Source organism: Spea bombifrons, chromosome 6, assembly GCF_027358695.1.
Source record: "Spea bombifrons isolate aSpeBom1 chromosome 6, aSpeBom1.2.pri, whole genome shotgun sequence".
NCBI classification, from domain to species: Eukaryota; Metazoa; Chordata; class Amphibia; order Anura; family Pelobatidae; genus Spea; species Spea bombifrons.
In genome coordinates, this window is record NC_071092.1 from 34,658,594 (window position 1) to 34,678,197 (window position 19,604).

Sequence of the window (19,604 nt, forward strand, 5' to 3'; positions counted from 1 at the left end):
ATTTGAAGCCTGTTTACTCAACGTCAGCGATAAAATAACCAGAGCCCTTCTTTTATTACCCAAGCACTAAAGGTCACAATAGTGGCATGTAGTAAAACGTGAACAATGATCGCTGCAGCTAGGGCCATGCAATCTACCTAGGCGCCCGGGTTACGTAGTATATTAAAGAAACATTGTTTTTAATAGAATGGCATTGGGTGAAAATTTCGAAGGCTTTTTTTATTCCCTCTGCTTTCTATCCAACCCAAATACCTAGAAAGAGGAAACAAGGACTGACGCCCAACCCAGATATACTCGTAACATGCTGGCAAATGTACATATTTGAACAGATGATAAAGGGTGGCACTATGCTAAAAGCGTATCTCCCATATATTATGTTTCTTCGTGCCAAAAGCAGTTGTGTCTGGCCAGAGCTTTCTGCAGAGTTTGCATGCAGGGCGAGCCATGAAAGCATACTGCAACCTCCAAGAGAGTAGTTATGAGGTATAATGAGGTCATAAGTCATATTCTCCCAGCCTTTCCTACAGCAATAAACCAACTCTCCAAATCAACTGTTCTATCAAGGGACACAATAGCATGGCTTATATTATCACAGGGAGAGCAGACAGGTTACATGATTAGCAACAAAGCAGGGCTGGAAGGGGGTAAAGCTTAGCACAACTATTTTAGAATTTGCATATATATATATATATATATATATATATATACACACACACACACATATATATATACATACACACACACACACACACACACACACACACACACACACACTACAGCTTTCTGTTGGCAAACATTAAAGCCCCTTTAAATGTGGATAGGATAATTTGTGGTTACCTGCGTAACTTGCTGATGAAAAAATATTTTTTAGGACTTTTCAAAGCAGACGCTGCCATCACAACCTGTATACAATTAGAACTTCAGTGTACAACTTTTTCAAAAATTATGATAATGATGGGTAATTAACAAGCAAACAGTACAAAAAAAAAAAGAACCTTTTTCCTTTTCAGAAAATATAAGCAATTGTATCATTGCAATATTTTTTATCCGTTAACATACACAAAATAGTAAGTCGCTTCCAAATCCGTGGATTTAAATAAATGTTTTGTTTAATTTATCTGCTTCATAACTGTACTGGCCATGTAAAACTCCGCAAAACAGGATTGGAGTCCACTCCAATTCAGTATACGCTGGGTTAAGAAATAATCTCAATGACATAATTCTGAAAGCGGATTACTGGCGGCCTCCGACATACAACATATATTTTACAGAAAAGAGAGGCCCTCAGCGTGTCCAAAAGTCTGATCCTCAGAATATATACTTCTTACAACAGTCACATACTCCCAAATGAAATTAAATTCTCCTACAGCAGGTTAAACTCTTCATTGTCATAACATGACTTGTTGTGTAAACATCATGCTGGCCAACAGGTAATCAGACTAATTTTGGTCTTCGGATAACATGCAACGGAACGGTTGTGCACAGCTAAAAAGTGGTAACCGGCGAGATGAGACCTCAAAGGCTGTTGATAGACGGGACCTTCCTTTTCGCTTGTAAAATATAACCTTTTGATTTAATAATCCCGCGGGTCTTCACAATGACAGAATATCGGAGGATCCACATTGGTGACCAGTCGCTGACTTGACAATCCGGAATGCTTTCTCTCAGAGCTTCTTGGAAAGATTCTTCCGACAACAGGTCTGGGTTGTTAAAAGACGAAGCAGATAGAGAAAGAAAATTGACGTCAGTTTGGGGTAAGAATGCACGTGCTTCAAGAATAACAAGTAAAACAGAGTGGTAAATATTCTTTGTATGTGGTGTGAGAACGCAGCTCGACTTGTGATTTCACCCACAAGTGTCTGAGGAAAGGCGACTGCTTGCAACAAGCAACCGTCACATACAGTGTTAAAAAAACGGCAGCCGCTTACCTTTAGGGTCGCTGTGAGTTAGTAACTGGATATCAAACTCCTTGGCAAAAGCTGTAAGATCAGGAGGCATTATGCAGCAGGATGCGAGATTCACCTGGTTACTGCTAGGCTTTACCTGCCGAAACAAAGGAAAATCGTGGCTAAAAGATACGCTGAGTGGCTGAAAGAGAGATATATATGTATAATAAAAGCCTATGGAATGCTGAGCTGTCACATTGTCTGGTATTATGTTCGGTGATCCCGAAAATAGGAAATGCTTAGGGGACCTATAAAAACCCAGAGAATAATACCTAAAGAGCAAGTACACCTGAAAAAATCTGGTTATAATGGATATCCGGTTGTTTGGGCTGTTTAAGGCGATTATCTACGGTGCTTTGATTTTGTTCCCAAACATTTTTTTTTTTTTTTTAATTACTTGTATTCCTTATTTCCACACCTAAACAAATCAGATGGGATTTTTGGCACAATGGAAAGATTGACATCACCCAAAATGTTTTCACTGCCAAGAACCAAAAAACCCAAGCCTGGCTAAATGAAATTCACAACACTCCACTCCTGTTTCTATAAGTCTCCACCACCGCCAGGGAAAGCCAAAGTTATGTGAACCGGTATTACAAGTATACGTGATTTAGAGTAAGTTAGATCTTGTACACACACCCTACAAAATAGTTTCAGATTCCTTGGATGGCTAGAAATGGCAATACAAATTATGAATGGACTGATTAGCTTAAACACTGTGCCAATCTCTATTTATAAGCATGTATGTCCCTTAATACGAGTGCGGATGGGTGCAGCATCTCCTTCTTTCTTCATACAGAACCTCACCTGTGCCCAAAGGTAAAGCTGTTCCAAGAGAGGCTTATCTAAATCCGACGTTCCTATAGCAACTACTTTCTTGTCCCGAACAAGACTTTCCAGCTCATGCCAGTAAGGCTGTAAATTCTCCAAGGAAAGGCTGACTCCGTCTTCCAGTGGGGGTGGTGCAATGATCAAGGAATCCAACTGGGTGACGCCGAGGGTGGCACAAGCTGGGGAAAACAATGAATAACATGCGAGGAGAGGATTATCAGCGCAGCAGCAATAAGCCAGACAATTAACTCAAAACTAGATAGCAAGTCATAGCAGTTAACACTTTAACAGCGGAATGGGAAAAACACTGTGGTGTAGATAAAGCACTGGCAAAGTGTATTTTTATTATTTATTACTACTACGTTCATTGCAGAGCACATCAAACGTGATGGATTTTTTTAGTGGCAGGGATTTTCAGTATACCCCAATACATGTACATTGGGTCATTGCGACCCATGGGGTAATAATTGGGCATTCATGCCGTTAGATGAAACCTTGGGGGTTTATCATGGAAAGAGTAGATCTCCCTTTTACCAGGAGCAGTCAAGTAGAATATACAGAGCCGGGCCGTTCTAACAGCACCGCATACTGTGCAGAATATACGTCTGAGTATTGCCTTTAGGCCATCGTCGTCTATTAATTAGACCTTAGAATAACAACTTTAACAAACACACGTAAACCACGATTAAAAACCAAAATATCATCGATATGGTTGTCGACCAGGATGGATGATAGGCTTCCTCATTATGACCAAGAAAGCAAATGAAGAACTAGCGCATGATAAAAATATTTTATAAAAATATATAATTGTATATTATGATTGTGTATTATTATATAGATATATAACCTGTGTTAATTCAGTTGCAACTTCATGAACGTGTAGTTTTATTGGTTCAGTGAATCTAAAACTATATCAAGGGCCTTTTTTGGATGCTGTGTTAAAACAAAAACTAAATATATCTTCATTGAATCTGATTGAATCAGATGAACACTCCATGGTCTCCCCTCTAATCCCTAAACCATTAAATAAAAGCAACAAACAATATAAAATGAGACAATGTATTCAAATAACAGGAAGGGCTGGTTCCTAAATCAAAAGGCTTGCTTAGGGTGATATATTGTTATGTTGTTTCCACCTCTTCCTACCCATAATTGTATTAAAAAAAATAATTTGGACGATTTGGTTTTGTACATTTTCTGCCTGATCCCACATTTGCCGTGTTGTGCGATTACACGCGTGCCAGGAACTCTCAATTAGTGTGGCTGCCCACCAAATGTGGAGAAGGAACAAGCTCCTGCACACCAGCCGTAACGAGGAAAGCCATCTTAACTCCCTCTGATGGACCTGACCTGTGAGCGGACCTCGTCAGATCACCAAACGTTCTACCGTCAGAAGAACGCACAACAAATCGCAAAACCATGCGCTGATCATCCCAGCCACAGAAGGTGCCCGAAGGCTATCATTTGTGATCAGCTGTTTGGGTGTTAGATGTTTTAATGTGAAAGACAGCTGGTCACCGCTAGTTTTCTAGTCTGAATTACTGAAAGTCCGCATGTAGATTTAGTTAAACACAGATCAGGAGCACAAGTTCAAAAACCAGATGCGAGCGCTCCGGCTGCGGTTCTCAGTGGAAGTCAGATAAGGACAAGCTTTCAGTGTACTCCCCCCTGGCCGCCACACAGAAATGTGATCTAACAAAGTCTAACCGTAACAAAGAAAGCAGTCACGGCAGCCGTGCCAGGACCCAAGATAAAAGCACTATTTTCTCAAGGCTGGTACATGTGCGAGAACAAATGGAATAGAATTTATTTTACAGAACCTGCGCCACATCTCACCAAACGAAGGCAATAAGAAACCCACCCTTCTATCAGATAGCAGTATTCAGGCAAAAAAACCCCCCCACATCTTTTATACATAAAAGCTACGAACAGCGGGGAACGGTCACATTTACCGTGTGAAATGTCGCATGTCCCTTTTAAATGTTTTGTGGTTGAACTACTTGAATGTGGCCACTTTCATAAGTATATTCATCATCTGTCAATTGTTTAACCCCTTCCTCTGACGATATGATAAAGCAAGCACTGCGGCCACGGGCAGGGTTGCAGAACGTTTGCTTCTATACAGTTTTCACATATGTTGGCTAATCAGTTAAGTGCAGTAACTAGCCGTGCTGGTGTAATGAGATGTGCCAAATTAATGCTTGTGTACAACGTACGCTGTTTTACAATTTCATGGAGGGCAAACAAGGTCACGCCTGCGCATTTAGCATCTAGTTAATAACGTCTAGAACGAGGCATGACAGTCTACTCTCTTAAAAGGCTAGATCTTTTTATTACATGTATATGGCGCCTGCAGATTCTGTAGCAGTGGAAGGTGAAAATATTCGGCAAAGACAATTGACAATCCCATTACCACACGTTAAGACACACTGAACAGAAGAAAGAGAGGCCTCTGCTCTTCCGAGCTTAGCATCTTCTTGCTATTTGAGAGACTCTGGTTCCCATTGGGAAACTTTGCTCAATTCCTTTCTCACCGGCTGTCAGTCTGTGCATGCGTGTATACACGGGCACTGCATAGCACCTTTCCATACTCCAATCTATTCTCCTTTCTGTGACCTGTCCATCACCATCACATGCCACGCAGAGTGTTGCATAAAGTTGGGGGGGTCCTTAATATATACTGTATTAGGAACACAAACAAAACATGACCCCAGTCGCAAAAATTGCTAATTTAGTGAACACTCATGGCACCGATTTGTGGAAGCTTAAAAAAACCCCAAAAAAAACAAAACATTCAGATGTAACGTAAGGAAGATTTACTTTACTGAGAGGGTGGTGGATAAGTGGAACAGCCTCAAAGCAGAAGTTGCAGAGGCTAATACAGTGAGAGAATTTAAACAGGCATAGGATAGGCATAAAGCTGCCTGAATCTAAGACAAGACCAAGGACTGATTAAGGGTTTAGCCTTTAGATCAAGAAAATGAATGGTTCTTATCTGCCATAAAATTCTATGGTGTATGCTAAACCAGGAGGTGTCAAGCTCTGTGATATGCACGGTTAATAAAATTATAATGCCCACTCTACCTATTGATCTACACAGCGAATTTACAGATATTTTAGTGTTGGTTGGTGCTCTTACCCATATCTGCAGCGTGTGAAATTGATGACAGGTTCGATCCCAGAACAAACAGTTTAGCTACAGAAAAGAAACAGAGAGATTATTTAATATTTACAATAAAATAGAAAACATGCATGAAACATAAAATTAGGCCATCATAAACCGGTAGGCAATACACACTAGACTGATATACTCTGACCGCTCTAAACAGGGCTGCCGGCACCTAGATCCCTCCCGACGACTGCTGCGGTACCCTCCTTACTGCCCCCTGGAGTGACCTCAGTACAAACCCACCCCAAATGACCTTATTAGATTTTGCGGAATAAGAGAGTAAAGACACATACAGGGTAAAGAATTGGCTCAAACTAATTTCATGTCTATTTACACTGTAAATAGTGAATACAAGTCACGCGGTAAAAGAAAATAGCTCAAAATGTCTTAGTGTCTCTGCCAAGTGTAAATTCAAATGATTCAAATAGTAGATTTAAATAATATTTATGAAATGACATGAAAATTGACAGGCGAGTGACTTTAGGTGCTATGTACTGACCAGATACTTTCATTTCTTCTCTCTCTTCTGGGTTTATGGCTTCTATAGCTGGAGACACAGAGCATTCCAGAGTACGTGGAGAGTCCTGGCGAGAAAGAAAAGCTTTCTTAATGCAAAGCCTCCGTTTTCATTTAGGTTCGGCCCTCCGCTAACTTCAAGACCCTGCGGCTTTATATTATTATATTAAATATTATATTATTGAAAGTCCCAAATGGAGTGAGTAGGTAGGTGGGTTCACTTCTGGCTGTCTTACTATCACTCCACATATGACGAAACTATGCAAAAAGCGAACATGTATGCAGTTATATTTAGTAAACACGTAAAGGTGCCAATTTTGTACAAGCAAGTAAAAAAGAAAATGCTGCCGAGTATCTTCCATCTGTTAAATACAACATACTGTATGTTAGCAGCAACACCAGCATCATGATGCTCTATGGACACAATGTTTGGGGACGCTCTGTGCCCTACACTAAGTCGCTGTACCCGTGTGATGTATTCGAGCTCTCAGTGTTGGAAAGGAAGCCATGGTTTGAAACTTTTCATATTGTTCTAAATACTTTGCGACTCCTCGGCATAAATAATCCCAGCCACCACTAGCACTCAAATGCAAAACAGGGAAGAGATGGGAAACACAGCTGGTGAAGCAGCAGTCTTTGCAGTGTTTTACTGCCACTTCCCTATGTTGTCTTGATTGAGATTTACGATTTATCTCTTCCAATATGTGGATTCATATCAGTCTGAAGACATCATCATGTAAACAGTGATAGGCTGTGCATTACCTCTATACAGCCAGTCAGCCCGCCAACAGGGCAGATGCCAGCCCAATGCCATCCGACAAAACACAGCTATCTGTATCGATCTATCCCGCGAAAATCTTAAAATATATTCCATAAGCAGCCTCAACTAGGAGATCAAGTAACTAAAAAAAAAAAATCAAGATCAATTCAATTAATCCAAGACCAATTATGATTAAATAAAATGATCCGTGCCTGATGAATATTTGAAATGCTATGTGAATTGGAGATCACAGTTTGTTCCTGTCCACTAACACAGAATGACAGGTCTGGCCTCTGCAAAAACAACTGTCTGGCCTGAAACAAAAGCCCAGTTACAGATCAGCGACACACTTCTCTGGCCAAAGACTGCGTGCCATAGTCTACAGCATACAAATCCAACTAACTATATAACCCTGCCGAGACCACTGCCTCCCCCAAGTATACAATCAGTGTGATGGCACCATAGAGCCATAACGGTAATAAAAACACTGATCGGCTTAAGATGCCATCGAGCAACACTGGACTTCTCAAAGGAGAGGCAGAGACAAAACCTTATGAGACAAAACCGTTTCTTAGGACTGTAAAGAAAGCAAAGCTAACGCCAACGACCCACACTATTAACAGAACAGTCTCTACGGATATTATTTATAAACATAGCCCGGAATCGCCCCATGTTTCGACCAGGAGACGACAAATAGGCCCCCATACAGCAATATCCTCAACGATAACGTTTTAACCTAGAATATCGATATACCGCTCACCATGTAGGGACTGGCGAGTCAATTGCAGGTAACTTCAAATAGAAGAACGTATACAAGTTACACAATAACACCTCAAAAAACAAACCCCACGTCCGCGATGGATGCAGAAGGAAAACAGCTGGCGTTCAGGTATTACAATAAGTGGCATGTTGCTGAAGACCTGTGTCTTTTAGAAGCTATCCTTGGTTTTTCATATAACGTGGGAAGACACCATCAGATACACTCATTTTCCTCTGGACACAATATTATTTTTACCGTAATCATTAACTTGGAAAAGGGTACGAACCGGGTGAATCAGTGACCACAATAAAGGGATTTGGACCTTAATCATTCTCCAGAGAGGGCCAAGGACAGCATTTATAACCAGAGCCTATTTATTTGGACAGTGCGACCTCTTTCCAGAGTTAAACATTCAGGTATTTTTTCCTCTGACATGTCACCCCCCCCCCATCTACAGGCGACAATAATAATCAATGTGCCAATTGTCACATGGTCACAGGGATTTCAGTCCATACACCATTATTTTCCTCTGTTTCCAGCTCTCTCTTTGCATTTGATTACGAGAAGCAGACATTTGGGTGGGGTGGGTGGGTGGGTAGAGATATATGTCTAAACATTTAGAATAACCTTACATTTCCCCCTAGTCATCAGTGAGCCATGTCTGCTTTTTTGTGATTATTGTAAGTAAACAAGAAGAATTTCGGGTTTGAACAATTTTTTTCTCCCAGCGGCTGCTGCGGGTTCCTGGCAAACACAGATGGTTCTTCTGCGTATATCAGCATAACGCGGGATGTGCATACAGAGGCATTAGGACTGGGTGGTGTGCTCTCCTAATGTATTCAAATCTCAACACCCCGCACGACATGAGCAACCAGTGGGTCCTTCTATCCCATACGATAACAACGAACACAAAAGAAAAAAAAAGGAGAGAGAGACACGACTGTTCAATTTGTAATAGTGTCAATGCTTGAAACAAATCGCTGGATTTAACGTGACCTTCACCATCATCCTTTGTGTCACACAAGGTGTTAAACACGATATATTTAAGAACCATGTTCTGTACCGTGCTTAAAAACCAAACGGTAATAAGAAGCTTAAGCCAGCGATATAGACGTAAGCAGCAAAGATTTGATTTTCTTGCTCCCTGCCGTTCATCTCGTAAGAGGAATTTCACCGTTACTTAGCCGGCTGCATTAAAAACAGACTCGGTCTCTTGTATTGTTACTTTCATGCACACAGGTTACACTACGTGAGCTATCATCACATTAATATAACAGAGGAAATCCCGCGCTGGCTTCTTCGGCAATCCACTTACCCGTGCGAGCTCCGGAGTGAGTTTTGAGCTCCATTCGTTCAGAGTTGCTCTGATGCAATCCAGCAGCTGAAAAGACAGAGACGGCACATTACATTGCAATCAAGAAAAGCTGCAGCATTAATATACAATCTACCCAAAAAACACCAAAATCCTAACTAGATAAAGAAAAAGAGAAACACCATTTATAAACCAGCGTGCAAAAATATTAGCAACGTGATATGCGTAACGTAGAATATTTTACCATGGATCGAGTAAGCAGCAATGCAGTGTATCGCTTATAGAAGAATCCCCACAGCTAGTGGGTACCGATTCACCTAAAAAGATTATCAGCCTGACATCGGGAAGCTCGAGTCTATAGTACTGATACGGCACCATGTATCCAGCCCTAGGTGGGAAACGCTGGATTAAAGCAGGATTCATCCCTGTAGAATTATCGAACCCCGACGCGTTTCGCCACCATCATTGCTTCATCAGGGGACCAATAATTATACTAAAAAAAGACAATGTGCGTGACTGCTTATGGCTGATGAAATTTTACAATCAAAATAGAAAAAGACTTAATTTGAAAAGCGATACTTTGTTTCTATACAGCCACAACAAGTGTAATCACATCTAATTGATACACATTTAAATAGGGATTTATTCATTGAAAGGCTGCAGAAGAGGGCCGGGGGTCTTCATACTCTACGGTGATCGTTCACCAATCGCACCATTTCTACAAATCACAAAAATATGTACAAAATGTCATAATATCAACCAGATATACAACCAAATAAAAGCTACGGGCTTACGTATGAAGATGTTGCAATCAAAAAAGTATCGAAAAAACTTTGGTATTTTCCAATTGTGACAATTAATAAAATGCTTTACGGAGGTCTTGTGGGTAAAAAGTGTAGCAATGATTGGGGTTGTAAATACAAAGGTCAAGATAATGCTATAAAGCGTGTATACATAAATAAATATACATAAATATTTGTCAGGTTTGTACATAAAACCTAAATCCCCATTCTGCGGCTAGATGTATATTCTGCCCATAGGCACCCATTACGTCACATATAGCGTTATATATAACCTATGGATTGTTTCTTTTTAAAGGAACACTCCAGTAAGTATAGGGACTTTGATGCATGTGCTAGCGGCATGTCTTCTCGCGGGATAAACGCTCCCACTGATTCCAATGGGAGCGCTTCAAGCAGCCAATCAGTGGCAAGAAATGTCAGACCACAGAAGAGGTGGGAAGCTGCAGCAATAAGACTGCAGCTTCTAGGTCCAGAGCACTTTAATATTGGTTCTTCCCGTATTGTGATGTCAGGCATCTTACACCGTCCCTTTAAATCGACAAATTGAGATCTATAATGTGAGAAGCGAGGCAAGATCACAGCACTAGCGCTCGTGAAAATATTAAGCCCGATCTTTATTACGCATTCTTCTTTAGTTGGACTGCCAGGCACAATAAACTATTAGTTTAAGTGACTTTTGGTGTCATAAAGCTTCCCGACAGGAGAACTAACCCGTTTCCGCTGGTCGCCCACGACGTCCGTATATACACGTTACCTCCGTTTTCCGCAAATAATATCGCTGCAAGTTCCACTTCCTAGCGGCTGCCAGACGCGACCGACGTGTTCATTCTGGTCATTTTTCTGTGGTCAGAGTTTCTCTGTGATAAGCGCTGAGAACATTTTTGGCGCTATATAAACTATATTTGATTTCATACGCATCTCATATATGCCTTTCAGTGTCATGTTGCGGCAGCCAAGGGGTGACTTGTCCCTAACCCCCAATAACCGTCGCAGTTACCCCTCTTCCTTTAGATTGTAAGCTCTTGTGTGCTAGGTACTTATTACCACTTCATGTATGTCAGCTCTGTAGTCATTGCTGTAAAACAATGAGGAATAATACACTAATAAATGCCAATAATCATTATATATATATATATATATATATATATATATATATATATATATAGTCTGAGGCAGACACCCTAGAGGCCACTGTCAGTATTACCGTGCCGGGTGTAGCACAATGTACATTATGCATTATATATACCGTATATATTTCCGCAGACACCAGAGGGTTAAATTACCTCCTCGCTGGAAGCCGTCGGGCACTTCTTCTTCAGGCGGCCCCAGTTCATCATGTTACCGGTCTGCAGGTAGAGGGTGTCCGCCTTGTCCAGCATGCTGTCGGTCTCCATGGCGCAGTAACTCCGGTTATGTCGTCGTAGCAGCAGCAGCCCGTCTCACCTCCGCTCCCCGCCTGTCGTCTGAAGCTCAGGCGGCTGGGATGCTCGTATTAAACCAGCGCGATGACTTGGCAGAAGTACAGAAGCGAAGCAAAAGTGCTGTGTAACAGTGACTCACCGGCTCCTCGCGCACAGCCGGTCCCGAGCCCCGCGACATGTGCGCCGCGCACCGACTCACAACACCGCCGGCCACAGCGTGAGCGAGCAGCGCCACCTGGCGCCGGGAGTGCACACTGCAGGCTGCTCTTACTCTGCTTCCTACTGGAAAGGCTGTCACACTGTTATTACTAGTGTATCAGTGCTGTACATCAGGGGTATACATACAAACGCGGATACATACTAACACACATACATACTAACATGCACACATTCTAACACATAAACATACTAACGGGTATACATACAAACGCGCATACATACTAACACAGATACATACTAACACACATACGTACTAACATGCACACATTCTAACACAGAAACATACTAACGGGTATACATACTAACGGATATACATACTAACACGCATACATACTAACTCGCATACATACTAACACGCACACATACTAACGGGTATACATACTAACGGGTATACATACTAACGAGCACACATACTAACTTGCATACATACTAACTCACATACATACTCCCACACCATACTCTGACACACAAATTCACAATAACATCATGCACTGACAACCACTCACACACTAACACTCACTTACTACACTGCTATCCGGACACCCCCAAAAACAAAAATATTACACAAAACTCCCCAAACAAAAGTACCCGGCACTCACACGTCACACACCGTAAGTATAAAGGAATAGCGCTGCTGAGCCAACATTCGGCTGAAGCCCAAAGCATCTGGTGAGTATAGATTTTTTCGATTTGAAACTTTGGGAGATCTGCGGAAAATTGCATTTAAGATAAAATCAGTAAAATAAAGCTTTGTGTATTTGGCGCCCCCTGCTGTTTGATTCTACAAAATACGGGGAGATGGCATCCACTACTGCTTATGACATGCTGTACATGCAGACGTGTTTATCACGTGTTAGATGTGTTAATCTGACTTTATTTCCAATCTCGCTGTTTCGTCACACTTGGTTCTATCTGATTTCAGCTTCTATTTTGAATTTGGTATATATTTTTTGAATGTCCTGTTTATGTGAAAATGTATTTTAATGCCGGCCATTACCCTGCATAGAGATAAGAAGTAGAAATGAGAGGAAGTGGGCGGGGACTTGGGCGTGTCACAACGCGTGACCTGGAGTTTCTCACTGAAGGCCCAGAGACCCGGAGAAGAGCTGCTTCACCCGGAGCCCCCAGGTAGGCCGCTACGTGATAGAACGCTGTGCGCACAATTTATAATCCAGCATTCTAGGACTGAACAAAAGGCAGTTTAAATGAGTGCGCGTGCAGCATCCAGGCAGCCATACTGGAAACCACCAGAAACAGGCAATGACAACGTTTTATATCTGTTAGTGATTTCACAAGCACAGCATATATATAATGTGTCAGAATTACCTGCCGTGGACACTTTTCCACACGTTAATCGGATGACAGGTCCACTATAGAATAACTTCTACAATCACTTGAGGATATATTATTTCTGTTCTTCTCTATTGCTAAATGACACCTGGAAACGCATGCCAGCAGCAGGCAAATTACTTTAACTCATTAAGCGCAAATTAGCTTCTGACCCGCAGAGGGTTATTTAGTAGATCATTTAAGTGGAATTCTCCCCTTTATAAGGGTAGTCTTTATATTTAGAGTCTACATCCTTATATCTCTTTTTTGGAATAGAATTTCCAAGCCTGTCCAGTACTTATTTCACAGCGTGAGCCAGAGAACAGGACATTTATCATAGAAGAGACTGTCTGTCCCTTGCCACACAGACACAAATAATAACAACAACAACAACAACACCGGCTTTCCTCCAGTTTTTTACCTCTGCCAACAAGCAAGCAATGTAATGTAATATCTATTTCTCTGCATGCTTGCACTTTTCAATTATAGCCTGTTGTGCTTCCTAACAGTATTTGCTGTCCTTTGATGCTCTGCTATCGGTGTGTTAAGCTTTGTGGAAACCCTGCGAGATCATGGGCCTATTTTAGTTGTTGGGAGAGGTCACGGTCCGTTCTCCGCTGGATAGTGGGATCACTTCCCGGTGTGTACAGCGTTGGAAGATAATGTGCCAGTGACTCACTTAGCACATGTTTCTCTCTTCTTTGTCATGTGTTAGTCTTGATCAGATCGCTGCATGTGCCATAGGAGCTGGTCATCACTACCCAGGTAGTAGGCTAGTCATGCTAACCCCAAAAACATTGATATTCTGCAGTATTATCTACCTTCCTAAGCTATTATAATTACATTTGCATGCTTGTTTGTCATCATTTATGACAAAGTGCCAGTGTCTATTGTATCTGCTTTTAACTGTGACTGATCACTGGCTAATGTGACAGTTTGGCTCATCTGCCATGTAGGTGGATATGAAGAACTGCTTCTACATTCTTGTTTCCTGCCTGTGTTCCCTATATATTTATATGCTGTACCATGAGCTGCCATTTTTTTGCTTTTTTAAGAACGTGCGCTAATCCATGTTATCCATTGAGAATTCCAGCATGTGAATTCCTGTCGGGCTATAATATACTGTTTTTTTCTATATTAAATGTAATATTAAATTGTTTTATATTAAATAATGTAAGACAAATTAGGTCTTAATGTTTTCCTTTAATTTATATAACATAAGCACATTAATAATTTTTATGAAATATGCTGGAGTTAATTTCTGTGTTATTAATCTGGTTTTGTACACATATGTGATTTGCTTTTATTTATTTCCCTGCCTCCTCATATTCTTGTGTTTCACACTTTTGTTGTCCTGTGACCTCACATATTGGATTCTGCTTTGACAATGTCATAATTCACTAGATATAAATAGGCTGCGCATTCTGTTGCACAAGTACATGGCTTTTCAATGTGAAACATGAAGCTGTTCCTGATTTTGTTTTATAATATGGTTTCTTTTCGGTGCATCTGAGAGCTCTGAACATGGAGGTGAGTTTATCTATTACAGATAATTTGACATCAATAGCTTTAGAAAAGAAATAGGGGATAGATCGTTACCCTTAACATTCAAACATTTTGACTGTCATTTTACAACCTTCTGTCAAATGCCTTTTTTTTACATTTTTATTTCAGTTTGTGGAAATCGACCCCTAGTCGAGGATTTCCGCGGCTCCCGCGTGGTGGGGGGGGGGAAGGATGCGGAGCCCGGTAGCTGGCCCTGGGCAGTGAGTATCCAGGAGGACATTGACAATGAGTATTTTGACTTATGCGTAGGTGTCGTCCTGAACAATTTGTGGGTTCTCACAGCTGCCCACTCAACCAGCATGTCTGCCTGCCAAACAAGCAATTCTGAGCAAAATGGACGATGCTTCATCGCAGGCTGGGGGGGGGCCTTGAAGAAGCCTGTAAGCACAGTTTTATCCATATATCTAATACATATGTATAGGCTTCCTCCTTATCCCAGAATTGTGTGCTTATTTTCCCATGTGGTCCATTTCAAGGGACCTTGTGGTACCTTTATGGACTTTGGGGTCTGGTGGCCCCATTGCAAACGCTAGGGCCTAGTGGCCCCATTGTAAGAGTGGTTATAGGAGCATGGGGTGCGATGCGGCAGGGGGTCCTGTTTTCTGAGGCCAGCCCTGCCTCTTTTTTTCTCTTCAGCCACTGAATCATCGGACATCCTCCAGGAAGCTCCTGTGAATTTGAAAGTGTCTACCCTTTCTCCCAATCTCTTACCTTGGTCCTATGGTGGGAGCCTGACATCTGTTCTCCTCCTGCTTGCTAGAGACCAGTAAAATGTGAGGTCTGTCTGAACAGACATTGCGCTCCCTTTACTTTGGCCTAGGTAGACCGAGACTATGATCTCCCCAACCAGGGGACATGCGCACATCTTAGGAGGAACATTGCATACGGCATGCTTGTTTTTAAAACCCTACAAATAAGAGACCACAAAAACAAAGCATGCCCTTTAGAGCTTTGTCCAGGAACATTGCTATAAGGTATGACATTAAAATGCCTTGAATGTACTCAAAGCTCTGAATATGCAGTGCAGCATTTGCAAGGCCCTCTGACATTGTTAAGTGGTGATAAATTCACTGTATTCTGTCCTACTCATCTGTTTGAGAAACTACCTCTAAGATGGTTTAAACATATTGGAAATCAGCACATGAAGAAAGTGGAAAGTTAGCAAAAAAAAAAGAAGCTGTTAAATGCGACACAGGAAAGAGGAATAAGCTATTTAAGGAGTACATTGCCACTTAGGCATTCTGATGTTGCAATAAAGTAACAGCACTCATCATTTAACGTTTGTCTTTAGAAACGCTGTTTCACCTCATCTGCTGACATTAACATTTGTCTCTAAATATAGGGTTTGAGCGTCACTCCTTTTATTTTTGATTAACCAAACCCTGCACCAAACCAATGATGTATTTATGCCAAATCTCGTCCCATTCATATTTCAACTACAGCTTACGGGGAACTGTCGTCGTCAGACCTTCTAGCAATGAATACGTATTAAAGTAATTTGTAAGTACTTCCATGTGCATTCATTAAACGTAAAACAAAAACAAACTAAGCATGAAACAAAATGTACCAAATGCAGCCAGAGGTGCAGAAGCATGCTCCCCTTGTGCCCTGAAGCAGCCAATCAGTGGCAGGAAATGCTCCTATTGAAATCAAGAGCATATTCTGCACACGTGCGAGGAAAGCCAAGGGGCAAATGCATATGGGTGCTACTGTGGAATCCACATAGGTGTAATAAATTACTGCTACACTTCTACATTGGTTTGTTTAGTAGACAGAACTGTAAACCGCAGGATTTCACAGATCCACTGCTAAATCTAGTCTGCAGTCATGTGACACAAGAATAGAGCAATGTTTGTAACAGCACAAACATATTGTGTCACATTTCATGTGTTGAAACGTTGGACGGAGAACAAATTGATATTGTTGTTTACTTAACATACTAGATCACTAGATTTAACTTGAAGCAGGATAAAATACTACTAACTGCCCTTTATATGCGTACCTGGGAACTTCACATGGAGGCAGAGTTTATTGTGACATGGGAAGGATTAGGCTGTATTTATATAATCAGTATAAACATATATATATATATATATATATATATATATATATATATATATATATATATATATATATATATATATATATATAGTAGAGTAGAGGTTGTAGCCATATTAGTCCAGTGGTGTCAATATAAAATAACAGATGGAATAAGTATCTTGTGATAATACCTTTTTTATTGGACTAACAGAATTTTGGAATGACAAGCTTTCGGGAGCTCTTCTCCCTTTCTCAAGTCTAAAGCATTTCTCATTCCAAAATTCTGTTAGTCCAAAAAAAAAGGTATTGTCACAAGATACTTATTCCATCTGTTATTTAATATATATATATATATATATATATATATATATATATATATATATATATATATGTACTTGGCTTGATTATCCAATGGACATGAGATTTTTTAAAAAACCCTCACACTCCGTGCCTTCCGTTAATGGTGAACTCTTGCCTTGTCTTGTCAGCACAGTGAAAACAGGGTAGTGTGCACTGAAATATTTGCGTTGCTCACTCTCAATAGTGAATACATGTTGGTGGCACAAGTGCGTGTTTTTTCCCCTCATATTTATTGGATTGTCATACTGAGGACCAGCTGCTCAGGATATTAACCGCAGCTCAGTACATGAAGTTATAAGATGACAGCTTGTTTATCCATAAGGCGTACTTAGACGCATGAGATTTTCTGGATGTTATAAGAATGGGATAGCCCCTACCACACATCTACAATTTATGGACTCCAGCCTTTAATCTACTTATTTTCACACACATTTTTAAATGTGTCGGGATATGTTTATAAATATGTTTAGCATATCTTTTGCTGGTGAAAAAAGATGATTTTTTTTAAATTTTATCTTTTGCTTTGCATTGGGAGCACTGGGAGCACTGGGAGCACAACTTTAACTTGCTGAGGACATACCTTACCCAAGTGAATTGACCACCAAGTGAGAATCTTGCTTACTTCCACACTTTTTAATTGAAAATCCACAAAATCATTATTGCTGACATAATTACAAAAAAATCGTTTTTTAACTGTATGTAAATTGGCTAAATTAAAAAGAGCAATCAAACGATATTGAGTCATTATAATATTTTCTTGCTGGGCTGTATTCTGGCAGGAATACGGACATTCTTCCATGACTACTTTAGATGCCTGAAACTTTTGCCAGTACAACTTTCATTATGGAAAATAAAGCGTTCTAAGGCTGAGTTCAAAAGCTTATTTGGCAATGCAGGATTCCTTTGGTTAAATAATCAGTTCTGATCGATGCCAAAGCTTCTAAGCTGTGTTTGACATTTGCAAATCTTACTTATTCCAAGCCCTTGGCTGATAGTTGTTCCTTCTGGAGCAGCAAAAACTCTGCAGGAGTGTATGGACCACAAAATAAATAACATTTATATAACATATGTATATATATATATATATATATATATATATATATATATATATATATATATATACCGTATATATATATATATTTTTTTTTTAACTTGCTCATCTTTGTTAACTAATTAAAAATCTAGCAGACAAAATAGCATAACGGTAACAGTTAAAAGATTTTTTTTAAAACGATACTTACAATGTACTTAAATAATGTAAACATTGTCCCTCTTGAATGAATTGGGGATCTGATTAGTAGATCAAAGGGTATTTAATTTTAAACTGCAAAGTGGTATCATGTGGTATCCTCCTGCTTTTTAACCACATATCTAACCCAAAACCAAATTTGTCCCTCTTTGGCCATTTTAGAATATTGGGCGGTATGGTACATGGCAAAATATCTAGATTTAAATATTGCACTAGAGGAAAGTTAACAAACACCTTCAGCTAAAGCCACAAAATATCTCGCTGAACCTGCAAATGAGATTTTTATAAAATGATGAATATTCTGTTACCGCTAAAGAGAAATTTCACCCTTGGAGGAAGGTGCGAAAACACAAGGCAAAGTAACAAATATTCGGTTTGGGATTATGTATTATTCACTTTGTGAGATTCTCACTACTTTGTAAGTAAACTATAATTAACAACCAGTTCTACTGCAAAGTGTGAAATGTGACAGGGACATTCCATTAGTTCCTATGATGACAGCTCCATATTTACAGCGCTGCCCCAGAAACGGACATTAGAAAATCAATGAGAAAACCTTAATATTGATTCATTTGTATGCTTTTTTTTTTCTTCTCACATTTTTTCTTCACTCTCTTGAAAGCTGTTTAGTTCCCTTCGAATATTAACTATATATCTCTGAAGCCCGGAGAGTTTAGCAAAATCCTAAACTGAGGTCTACATCATATAATAAAAATACTTTGATATTTGTTATTTATTAATTCAGCATACTGAAGAATGCGTTGTTCTTTATGTATTGTCAGAATTTTTCTGTACGCCAACTCCGTGAAGTGTGCACACTGGGTAGATTGGGCGAGAATATAAAAACATAACGTGTGGCCACTAGTCATCCCCAGTCCGGCCCTTGTTCCAAATTTATTGGGGTTCCAGGTCACCACTTTTTCCCCAGGTTCTATGATCACTTCTAGAGCTAATTTTCTGCTGTTCAGCGGAATAAGGTCTGAAGAATTTCATATGTTTTTACAGTGAATAAAGAATCAAACTTTGATGAAGCATCCTGAGCAAAATAATAAACAAAATTATATTATTTATTGTTTTATATAGTGCCATCATATTCCGTAACGCTGTACAATCAGTTCTACTTAATAAGAAAACAAATAATAAATAATAAAAACATCTGCAGGTTTGATCACATCGTAACACAGAAGCATCAGGACGCCTTTTCAGTTTACATGACAACAACATACATGTATCACTGCTGTTTCTTCTGTGACATGTCAAATAAAAACTTCCTGATAAATTATAAATAAGGAAACATAGTTGGAACAGCATCTTAACAATCAA

The 19,604-nt window shown here is 40.1% G+C and overlaps 1 protein-coding gene across 1 annotated transcript; it reads right to left on the bottom strand.

Moving 5' to 3' along the window:
* Positions 1-875: 875 nt before the first annotated feature.
* On the bottom strand, positions 876-11,713 carry GCLM (glutamate-cysteine ligase modifier subunit). Its single transcript, XM_053470125.1, has 7 exons — positions 11,381-11,713; positions 9,298-9,363; positions 6,446-6,530; positions 5,917-5,973; positions 2,754-2,956; positions 1,929-2,043; positions 876-1,700 (listed from the first exon to the last, which is right to left on the bottom strand). The coding sequence occupies exons 1-7, from the start codon at positions 11,489-11,491 to the stop codon at positions 1,516-1,518; spliced, it is 822 nt and encodes a 273-aa protein (XP_053326100.1). The 5' UTR covers positions 11,492-11,713; the 3' UTR covers positions 876-1,515.
* Positions 11,714-19,604: the final 7,891 nt, after the last annotated feature.